Source organism: Cotesia glomerata, unplaced genomic scaffold (genome assembly GCF_020080835.1).
Source record: "Cotesia glomerata isolate CgM1 unplaced genomic scaffold, MPM_Cglom_v2.3 scaffold_170, whole genome shotgun sequence".
Taxonomy (NCBI): Eukaryota; Metazoa; Arthropoda; class Insecta; order Hymenoptera; family Braconidae; genus Cotesia; species Cotesia glomerata.
Genome location: NW_025402109.1, coordinates 2,433 through 14,354, shown reverse-complemented (window position 1 = coordinate 14,354; position 11,922 = coordinate 2,433). Strand labels below are relative to the sequence as shown.

Genomic DNA, 11,922 nt, shown 5'->3' with positions numbered 1-11,922 from the left:
CAGACTCATATTATATCCATGTGATAGTGATATATAGATAAAGGATTTATAGTCAATCATAGTATGGTTGAAACACGTATCCATAGATACATCCATAGTTTGTCCATATTCATAGTAGACCTACAAGTGTGGAAGGCCGACATTTATGTATAATTATGTCTGCATATCTGTATAAGAAAGGACGAGATCATTGCGCACTTGCCGCGCCAGTTTCGACGCAGATTAAACTCTTGTTTATGTTCTATGAGTATTCGACCCTCACGCGAATCTATCGTGAGCTTTTGCGTCATTCAATGTTACATATGTTTTTTTACTACCTATTGTTAGTTTAATCTTTTACTAAAATACAATAAACCCATGCTTTAATTCTTAAATACATTACTCATTTTATCTATTAGTAACTAATGGAAAATTTTCAACAATAAAATTACAGAAAATATAATAATTATATAAGCATGCTGAGTTACTTTGGTAATAAAGTAACGTAATTTTTTCTTTTGATTTCATCCTACAAAAGTATATAATTTAAAAAAAAAAAAAAAAGTTTTCAGTACAACAAAAATTTAAGTTTCAAGATTTATTGTGAAAAACTATTTTTAATAAATAATAAAATAATTAAATGAATTAAAAATTTTAAAAATAAATAAAATCCATTGATAAAATAAATACTCAAGTAATTTTCTTTGTTCTCTTCTGAGCAGAAAAAAAAATTTTAAAAAAGACGCCTTGATTGTTCCTCCCTCATGGGGTTACAGAGCGCCAGCTATTATCAATGTCCGGAAGCACTTGGAGCTTAACACGCATGCGCATGTGTAAGTCTATTTGACCAAAATAAATCGAAATATGTGTGTTTGTATCACATATATAGTGTAAGTAAATGTGTATGGTATGACAGAAAGCGAGACAAGGGAGCGGAGGAATATATAGGTGGAAGAAAGAAGGAAGGATTTGTGATGATACAGTGGGTAGTTGTATCAGTCAGTAGGTTCGTATCGAGAACATTGGTTTGCGTTTGGTGCTTGGTGCTGTCGCTGGCCAGAGCAGAGGACAGAAGACAATGAGAGACAGAGATAGCCAACAGTTAGTTGTATGGTAACGTTAAAGCAATAGCTTCAAGTGAAGATTGCGCTACTGCGGCTTGTAGTGTAGTGATGATAAAAATGAATTGTTATTCTTTATATTCAATGTAAAACGAAGTAGAAGCCGTGATTCATTTTCGAATATAAGGATTATAAAACAATAACTATTTATCGTGTTTGTTGCTGTTGTCACGTATGCATATGGAGGTGTGTAATATATTATTTATTAATTTAATTTATAGATTATATACTTTATATACATAATAAATATAAATACATATATGTACGCGTCTTTGTTTGGTTTTTTGACAACACGCGCTGTAAGCAGTGACCTAGACAGCTGAGAAACTCGCCATTTTACTGCTGTTATTTATTATTTTAATGTATTTATTTATATTTATTATTTTAAATTATCTTTTATCTCGGAAGTGTTGATTTTTTTTTATTATTTAATAAAAGTTTAAATATTCTGTAATTTCAGCTTGAGGGAAAAATCGAAACTCAGTTAATGATTGCCTATACACGTATTTTTGAAACTACGCATCAGCCTTTTTTTCAAAGCTTCCCGCTTTATTCGATAACAGTAATTCACTTAATTATATGAAATATATTCATAATTATATTTGAAGAAAGAAGAAACATAATTTACAGTAAAAATAACGTAATGTTCTTTGTTCGGTTAGTTAAACTTAGAAAAACTCAATCGATGTGGGAGAGATCTCCATCTGACTTTGTCATTCTTTAGCTGTAACTATCCTTTCTCTCTTTATTTCTCTCTCACTACAGTTTTGTATACATTCTCAGCTGATAGGAAGCTTGTGTCAGCTGCCCTGGCGACAGAGAAAAAAAGAGTGCTACATATCAAACGTGCGCAGATCTATTTGTTACTTTTCATGGCTTAGATACTATACTCTATTTACATTATTTTTTATATTTTCATCTTTATATTTTTGAATTTTATTTTCATTTCTTCTCAACTAAAATCCACTCATCTTTTATATTACCAGTTTGTCAATTCTGTTTATTATCTATTCCAGCTGTCACGTGTTATTTAGCTTCAGGTCATGCTTACATTATATTAGCTTTTCCGTACTCTTTCATACCATCAATTGACATTAATGTACACGTTGTACTTGTTCTTTTCATAACAAGTCGAGTCCTACTTTAGATTCATGACCTACATCCACCCGAAATTCATTCGCTGATAATTGCTCATACGCTTCTCTTTGACTATCTAATCTTAAAAGATCAAAAACAAAACATTTGTCTACTTATAAACATTTATATATATGTTATATGATGTAGTAATAAAATAATAATTCTAATAATGACTATGATGAAGAGGAAACAATGAGAATTCTATGTATAAATATACATTTTGTTTACATCAACAGCTGATATGACAAACTTATAGCTTGTATCACAATCCGCGACCTTATCAGTACATATTACCAAGATCAAATCTGTTTTACGATCAATACAGCTTATATATGAATTACTTTGGTGATAATCGACATGCGCGATTTTATTAAGCTTGCAAACTAAAATATAACCAACTTCAATTCACATCATATAATTCTTTTTTAATTTTTTTTACCCTTGCCATGTGATGGTTGCTAGGTCGTTAATAAAATTAATACTTATATATACAATAGCTGTTATTTTATGTCGTAATCGACTGATGAAATTAGACACTAAGAACTATTTTATTATTTATTTTTCTTTTATTTTAAACTTTTATTTCTAAGCTGAGTTGTTATGAAATTACTTCTACTCAAGAACAATAAAAGATTCAATACATTACATTGTATATCATTTATTATGCATATAAAAAGTATGTATAATTATTGCTCATGACTCATTGAACAATAAGTCTAAGGTTCCTGCACTTTTTTTAATAACTTTAATATCATATTTGGTTTATTGATTACATTAATTTTTAATTTTTTATGGTTTAGGTTTCTTAATCACAAAAATAAAAAAATAAAAACAGCCGTAGTATGTTTGATGATAATAATTGATAAGATAACGTTTTTTTACTTCCTGGATGATTTTAGGTAGGCTTTAAATAAATTTAAAGATTGCATTTGTGTTCATAGTGAAAATTTTATAAAAATTCTATTATTATTTTTTTTTTTTAAAGATATTGAACTTTAAAAAATTTGATTAAATGTTATACAAAAAGTTAATATCAAGAAGTTTAGAAAACATGCTGGCTTTTTTTTGTTTTTTAAGTTGTGACTTCTAGTATTATTTAAAAAATCGATGACACAGCCATAGAGTTTGTGCAAAAATATCTTTTTTAAAAATCTTATTATGCAGGTATCCTCAGAAAAATATCTAGTTGTCGGTTGCATTTACGATAAGATGTTTTTCCAGTAAACCAAAATCTAATTCGTTCTCGTTCTTAAATTCAATCCACACACACGCACCTATTGTTTTTTTTTAAATTATCTGTAATGTATAATTTTAAGTATTCGAAAATAACTCTCGAGTTTGTTATATTTCGTCGTCATTCATCTTATTTTAATCTATTGTTACAGTGAGAGTTATCATGATTCTTAGCATTTTCTTTAACATCAATATAAAATCTTTTATAATTATTGAACTACTTTCATCAATTCCTGAAAGCTTAATTATTTATCATTCTTCTGTATTTATAATTTTTAAATTGATCAGTAATTAGTGTTCTATTTTTGGATTAATTGATACAATAACTTACGTTTGTCAAAAAATCTTAAATGAAATAAACTGAATTTAAATCATAAATATCTTCTACAACCAAAAATGGCTTAGCTCACTGTTATTATCATTAATAGTCATTCCCAATAATAGTAGCGTATAATAATAAATTTAATTTTTTTTCTTTTTTTAGCGGAAAGTTAACATTATATTTAGTGTCTATTACCTCTTTTCATACATCTAACTTTGTCTGTATCGTCGTATCCAAGCGTCCATTTTTTGCCAATTTTTATGTTCGCTTCGAGCGATTCAATGAACTCAAACGTACTTCATTGACCTTAGGGTCGGTCTGGCTGAAAACGTCTACGTACTTTTTTTTTTTTTTTTTTTACAGACAATAAAGAATAATGAAAAAAAATGAATGAATATGCCAACATTAAACAATTAAAAGATACTTTTTTCACAAAAAGGTTCATTTTTCCTGTTTTGAATAAATAAATTTTTTTTTTTAACCAACGAAATTGCTTTTAATCCAAAATAATTTCAGTCTTTCTAATATATTCTTGAAATAAGAATACTTATAACATAATGTTGTAAAAAAATTCTTCTTTCCGTAGAAAGTTTTTTTTTCTTTTTTAGATTTACATTGAATATTTATAAGAAGAACTGGTAAATAAATTTTATTAAATAAAATGTTTTTTTTTTTATTATTTTAAAAACAGGTGTCCCTGAACCGACGCTGCCTGAACCAGCTTAACAGCTGATCGGAGTACGAGGCGGCGGTGAACGGGGCCACAATTGCACCACCACCCCCGCGAACAGAAGAAAATATTGAATAAAACAAAACTAATCAATGAAAGAATTTTATTGATAATTTTTGTAATTGATGAACAGATCAAGGAGTGCTTGGAGGAAATAACAAAGTAAAATTATACAAACTAAACTGAAATTCAAGAAAATATAAATAAACAAATTTACACATATATATTTATATAATATATATTAATAAATCAACACTGAAAATAATCGAGAGAGCAGTGAAAGAAGACATCTGTAATTTTGACGAGAATTTGATCAAACATGGTCAAAACTTTTCAAGCTTATTTACCCTCTTGTCATCGCACTTACTCGTGCATACACTGCCGTGCTCACCTCGCTAATCACGATGAACTCATCTCAAAGGTAAATATACTAATTAATAATTCATTTAATGTAAGAAAGCTGTTGAATAGATTGCATAATTTTTAATTTATTTTTTTGGTAATTGTAACTAATGTATTTTACTTTTTTATCTTAGTCCTTCCAAGGTAGCCAAGGTCGTGCCTATCTCTTCAATTCCGTGTAAGAAATCAATTAATTCTATCATTTACAATAAGGTAAAAGCCCCAATATATGATCATGTACCAGTATATGATCACTCCATGTATTTGTATATCTATACTCACAAATATAGGTATACAAATACATGGAGTGATCATATACTGGTACATGATCATATATTTGGGCTTTTACCTTAAATTTATAAGTTTATTCTTCATTGTATATAGATTTTTATTATTTAAAACTATTTGATGTTTTTAATTTTAAAACAGGGTTAATGTTGGTTGCGGTCCTGCTGAAGAGCGAGTCCTGCTAACAGGTCTTCATGCTGTCGCAGATATTTATTGCGAATGTTGTAAAACTACTCTCGGTTGGAAATATGTAAGTTCATCATCCGATTATTTATAATATTTAAATTAGCTGAAAGTTTTTCCAACAAATAACTTATTGGGAAAAAAATATTAAAAAAATTTACATATCGCGTTACAGATTTTATAAAGGTGTATAAAAATGATACGTCCTTATAGCACCCGGAAATCATAAAGGTGTATAATAAACATTTTTTTTTTTTTCTAAGTCCCAAAAAAGTTTTTATTTTAGAGAAAATTTTTTTTTTTTCATTTCTGCACGCTTCATTAAAAAATATGTTGATTTCCGAAAAAAAATTTTTTTCGTACGCTCTGATGGCTCCTGGGACCTACCTCGGATGCCATAAGGGCGTATAAAAATTTTTTTTTTCCGGAATCAACGTATTTTTTAATGAAACGTGCAGAAATGCAAAAAAAAATTTTTCTCCAAACTAAAAGTTTTTTTTGACTTAGAAAAAAAAAATAGAATTTTTATTTTACGCCCTTATGGCATCCGAGGTAGGTCCCGGGAGCCATAAGGGTGTATAAATTTTTTTTTTGCATTTCTGTACATTTCGGACGAAACTACGTCAATTCCCGAAAAAAAAAATTTTATGCGCCCTTATGGCTTTTGACCGGGACCTTTTACTGATATACGCCCTTATGGCATATGGAACGCGATATGTGAAAATTCGAAAAAGTTTTGAGAGCTAATTTTGTTCATTCTATTATTTATTGGTTATACGTCACGAAATCCGCGACATTATATCCGCGACGTTGTATCCATGACTACGTCATTGACTTGTCTGTATGACAAATTCAACTACAAAGTATTTGTTATTTACCGTAAGATGGACGGTGGCGTTTGCTCAGTCAGGTCTTAATAGGTGACTGAATGGTAGTTACGGACAGTGTCTCGGATAGCTTAACTGGTAGAGCCTCTGGCGCGTAACCGAACGATCCGGGTTCGAGTCCCGGTCCGGGCTGTCTGAATTATTATTTTTTCGGTTACCGGAAAATTCCTACTGAGCAAAAAAGGTCCCCCCTTTCCCTTTATCCTTATTTACCCAGTTCCCTAAATTTGTCGTGGACATTGTGACGCAGATGTAATGACCTCGGATTCCGTGACGTATAACCTATTTATCAAAAGAAAAACTTAATACTCGAAAAATGTCTGCTCAATTCAATACCATAGTTCTTTTATTATTCTAACTAAGTTTTTGATTTTAAATTAAAAATAAATTAAATTAATTTTTTTTTGTGTAATTTGACTCTAATGTCGTTGAATTTGCAGGAACATGCGTTTGAATCGAGTCAAAAATACAAGGAGGGTAAGTTTATAATTGAGTTGGCTCATATGATCAAGGAAAATGGATGGGAATGAAATTGAAGATAGGGGGGGTCATGACACACCACCCCTGCTTACTGAAACTTCATAAAATCAATTTCTTGGAAAAAAAAAATTTTTAAAATAACTAACTAAACTGAAAACATAAGTATAATGCCTATAATGTTGTTCTCGTGTTGCAATGTGCGGCGCCCTATCCCTAATACAAAAAGTTGGAAAAAGAAAACAAAACAATACAACAACAAAAAACAATAGCCCTCCTTTGACAAACCACCAACGAAAGTCTGTGATTTCATTTGTGATTTGTAATCTTAGTAATGTTTTTCCGTTCTGGACAATTCACATGAAAGAATATATAATAGTGATCGTTTTTTTGTTTCTCCGTAAATTATGTGGATTAAGGAGAAGAGAAAAGCGATATAATAAATAATAAAATAAATATAAATGATGGATTTAAAAGAATGGAAGGACTAAGTAAGAATAATGCAATTAATTGCTGCTTAAAGATGAATATTGTAAAGAAATTATTTTTGAGATTGGTAGGATCATGGAATAAGTAAAGATTTTAAATAAATACTATGTAAGTAGATTTTTTGCAAGGATTGGTGTGAAGAAATAATTATTCAAAAAGTTTCAGCGATGCTGTTAAAGTAAAGATGATGTGCAGACAAAAAAAATGATTAAATTTAATTTAGAGCAGGTTAAAAAATAATATGTTAATAACGATGATGATGATGGTGATGATTATGATAAACACTTACTTGTAACAGTTGAGTGCCCTCTTATTTTTGTTCCATTTATTTGCTTCTTTTTCTTTCTCTCTGTTTGTTTTTTTTTCTTATGTATAATAATATAACTGCCAAATTACGACGACCACGGCGTCGATAACTCTGGCATATAAATTTTTGTGTGGCACTCGTCAACAGTTTTTTTAAAACAAGATAAAAAGTATGATTAAATTCAATGTTTAAATGAATATGAAAAACAAACAATTGCCGAATATTGTTAAAAAATAATTAATCAATTGAAAAAATGATAATATTTATCGTAAGCAGTGCAAATACAGACTGCTAGATTGACTGCCTTGCCTGTCGATGACAAACCCATTGTCTGTCGCATCTATCGTTGGAATCTCACTGCCGATATTCCTAAAATATAATTAACAAAAAATGAAAATTAAGGTAAATGAATTAAGAAAAATAAAAAAAAAAATAAACAATTGGATGAAAATAAAACTTGCCATCGTTAAGGCACAGTCGTAGTTCTACATTGATTAGCTTATTGAAGCCTATATTATAATATTGTAGAACGTATAATATAATTAATAATATAAGGGCATGATTGAGTGAGTGAATGAATCGAACACATATTAAATTGAATTAGAAAAATTAAAAACAGGAGACCATGGAATGCAAAAGTTTAGGCTTGGAATCGTAAAAAAATGTGATCAAGTATACCCGCTTGATTTTTTTACTTTATATCATAATCTCGAATGGTTAATACACTATAAATTAAATTGTTTTAATTGAAAATACTTGAGTGATCTATTGTTATTATAATACACTATAGCTTCTTTCTCTAACATTTGTAAGACTACAATGTATTTAAATGGCAATAAAATATTCAAGTATTTTAAATTGTAACATTCTAATTTACAGAGTACGTCTGTCAAACTCATTTCTTTGTCTACCAGATATCTGATAATTTTCAATCACTGAAAAAATTTGTTAATTAGTTTGTTTAAATGAAAACTATAATAATTACAGTTGAAACCGTTGGTAACAATATCGAAGTGACTGTTGGCTTACAGCCATTGTAGCTAATAATCGTTATAATCAATAATGCCCGATAAGCAAAAACACTTTAAGTATATTTATTAGTATTACAATAAATTCACATCTATAATTTTATATCTTACATTTAATAACGTTAACTAAATTTTTTTTTTTTTTTTTAATTGAAATGTTACTCCAAAAAATGGCTTGCAGTCAACTAATCAGATAAACAATATTCCGAATTAGAAAAAATTTTATGTACTTTTAGATAGCTCATTCATTGAATACATGCATGTAGAAATAGCATCACTGTTTTGAAGAAAACTTTGTTTAAAATTTTGAGGAACCCGAGATTCGTCATTATACACAAACTTCAATATTCTCTAGTATTTTGCTAATTCAGCATGTTATCGATCTGATTAGTTCACCGTAACCTTAGAAAATCTGTCATTTTAGTTTGCTTTTACAATGAACTGTCAAACCATAAATTAATTTGAAATTTTGAGTATACTTTAGCTTGATCAAGCTGTGAAAGAATTTTATGAGACCATGTATGTAATTGTTGAAAAACAAATAAAAGTATTCCTCAGACGTTATAGGCGATACGTTTTTCTGAAATTATATTTTGACCATAGCTGTTACAAGAGATATCGCTATCTACGGTTTTAACTGTATTTTTAACTCTGTATAATACAGAAAATTTATGTCTTTCACTGATTATTATTTTTTTGTATTATTGAATTTATACATAAACAGAAACAAACATACATTTGGGTTTATTTCATGCGCGTAAATTCGTTATAGTAGCGTTTTTTTACGCACGCGATATGTTGAATTTCAATTAAATTTTAAAAAATAAGGCAATTGCTCATTATTCTTAATATCGATCTCATTTTTAAAATTAAAACATGAAAAAAAAAAAAAAAAAAATAAGAAAAGGTGAATCAATAAGGATAAGTTTTAATTCAATTTGTCTTTTTTGTTTTTTATCTTTGTAAAAACAATTATTCCTTCTGCGTGATGATACACAACTGAATAATGGAAATAAATTTTTTAATAACAATGGTTGAGTAGATTAATATGATAAATTATTATTAGTTTTTTATTTATTTGTTTTAAGTCGCATAAACTACTAAGATCATGAGCGACTACTGTAGGGAGTAAACTTTTTGTGGTTGGACTCGTTTTATTTGGGCTGAGCAGAATGATACACTTAAATATTGAAACATATTCATTGGTATACGCCGGGCTCGAACCCGGTTCAATGCTTTGGTAAACAAGAACCGGTAGGCTACTGCGTGCCCACAAATTATTATTATTATTAATTAAATCTTATTAGCTGAAACTTATGTTTGTAATAGAGAAATTTCCGAGTGTATGTAATCTAAACTGCAATGATAAATTATATTATATCTCAAATATAAGTAAATATGAAGTGAAGTATAAAAAATTTGTTTCATAATTATCATGATGATATATGCACATCAATGCTCTTGTGTCAATCACATGTGACAAAAAATAGATAAAAACTATGTCACTCAATACGGTGCCAATGGCATGAAGACATTGAGGTTCTGATTGGCTAATCACATATAAAAAACCTGTTTGATCTAATCACAGATAATTTAGATTGTTGACTAACAAAAATTATTTTATTAATCATGATTTATTTTTATGATTACTGTTTTTTCATGTAACTTGATGAATTGAATAAGCTAAGCGCATTTTTACAAAAATTTAACATTATTGTTTGTGTAATTTATCTAATAGTAAAAGAGCGTATGTGAATTTTTGTGGCGGCCTAATCTTTGCTAGGCCTCTCGAGAGTACTTTTGATATATATATGTGCTAAACATAAAAAAATATATGTATATATCGATGGTCCTTGTTTATCATAATTTCGTTTTTTTTTTATTTTCACGGCAATACATTGGTTCTAAACAAATAGGAAAGAGTTCCTACCAAATTTGACATTGGGTATTTTATACGATCAAGAATTGAACTTTTTGCTTTATAATACTTTGCTTGTCGATCACTTTATACTCAGCAGTTAACCGAGTGACATTAAGATATTTGTATATACGATCTGATTGATTTTCTTATTAGATTTGTGCTGTGATAGTTTAAAATTAGAAAAATTCGTAAATTTATTGTTATCAACACAATGTGGTTTTCGAAAATCGCGTTTTAGATAGATATCAATGCTTTAAGGTCGATAAATTACAATGTTTTATCACACCACTTTCGTTCCTTAAATAACTGCGTTGGTTGCAATATATTACTTATTAAACAGTGTATTATTAGAGATAAGTAAACAAAATTTCAAATTTCCACGTCTTTATTTAGTACAGTACCAAAACAAAACAGTGTTTAAATGATTGAACGTATGAAATACGTGTACTTTTTTTTGCTTCAAACTTTACTTGTTATGAAGGCAAAATTAAAATTAAAATGTCAAATCGAAGGAGATAATTTTTTATTAATTGAAAGCTGACTTATCATAAAAAAAAATTGGGAAATATCCTGAATAAGAACTATCTGAATATATACATATACATCTATTCTAATATTCAATTATTTTTCTGTAATTTCCTTCTTTATAAAAAAAAATTGGAAAAATAATATATATATATATCTAATATCGAGTTCACTGACCACGAATTAACTCAAAAATAGGGTAAAGTATTCTATAGTCACTCACTGATGTTCAAACCACCAAATTCACAGAATTTGCTTTGTAAAGATATGTTGATAATAAAACAAATGATAATTAAAAATGGAAAACAGGATCAAATGGATATATTTGTTTAACATCGATACATTTTCGAGAATAAGAACAATTTTATTAAAGTAATCAATTATCACAAACTGTAGTATTGAAAATCATTTTAAACCCAATAGTTCAGAATTTATATAAGGATTATTATCACTTTATTTTTAATTCTACTTATACTTTGAATAAAAATATTTTCATGTAAAGACGTTCAGTGTTTTTAGGTGCTTATTTACTATACATAAAATTTAGTATTAAATAAAGTTGTAATTATTTTTTAATAATTACAGTCAAATGGCTACCCATCATAAGCATGGTTTAAGAGTCGTAAGAAATATTTTTTTCTAAAATTTTTACCTTTTCTCTTCACCGTTAGTTTCGTTCTTGGCTACTTATATTTACGTTTTTAATTCAGCAAATGCTGATGAAAGAAAGAAAAAGAGGCTTTTCAGGAGACAGATTTGACCCGGGTTCGATTCCGGCACACTCCACTATTTTTTCAGTGATTATAAATAATAATATGTGCGTTACGTTGCCAGCCTCTGAAAGTGGCAGAGATAGCCGGGCGGCACACGTCTGACTTGGGTGATCACCCATT

At 28.7% G+C, this 11,922-nt stretch overlaps 1 protein-coding gene across 2 annotated transcripts; it reads left to right on the top strand.

Moving 5' to 3' along the window:
* The first annotated feature begins 846 nt into the window (after nucleotides 1-846).
* LOC123273951 (protein yippee-like 1) lies at nucleotides 847-11,335 on the top strand. 2 transcript variants are annotated; one of them, XM_044741448.1, is made up of 6 exons: nucleotides 847-1,286; nucleotides 1,561-1,662; nucleotides 4,484-4,943; nucleotides 5,059-5,102; nucleotides 5,354-5,462; nucleotides 6,723-11,335. In XM_044741448.1, exons 3-6 carry the CDS (start codon nucleotides 4,842-4,844, stop codon nucleotides 6,810-6,812), a joined length of 345 nt encoding a protein of 114 aa, XP_044597383.1. In that variant the 5' UTR covers nucleotides 847-1,286; nucleotides 1,561-1,662; nucleotides 4,484-4,841; the 3' UTR covers nucleotides 6,813-11,335. The 2 variants fall into 2 exon arrangements, with proteins under 2 accessions (XP_044597383.1, XP_044597382.1); XM_044741447.1 differs by lacking the exon at nucleotides 1,561-1,662.
* The last annotated feature ends 587 nt before the right edge of the window (nucleotides 11,336-11,922 follow it).

What these genes read in the sequence shown, in the direction of transcription:
- LOC123273951 (XM_044741447.1), top strand. Translation starts at nt 4,842, where the DNA reads ATGGTCAAAACTTTTCAAGCTTATTTACCCTCTTGTCATCGCACTTAC. An exon ending in GCCTATCTCTTCAATTCCGT is followed by an intron (nt 5,103 to 5,353) that starts GTAAGAAATCAA and finishes ATTTTAAAACAG; the next exon opens with GGTTAATGTTGGTTGCGGTC. An exon ending in CTACTCTCGGTTGGAAATAT is followed by an intron (nt 5,463 to 6,722) that starts GTAAGTTCATCA and finishes TTGAATTTGCAG; the next exon opens with GAACATGCGTTTGAATCGAG.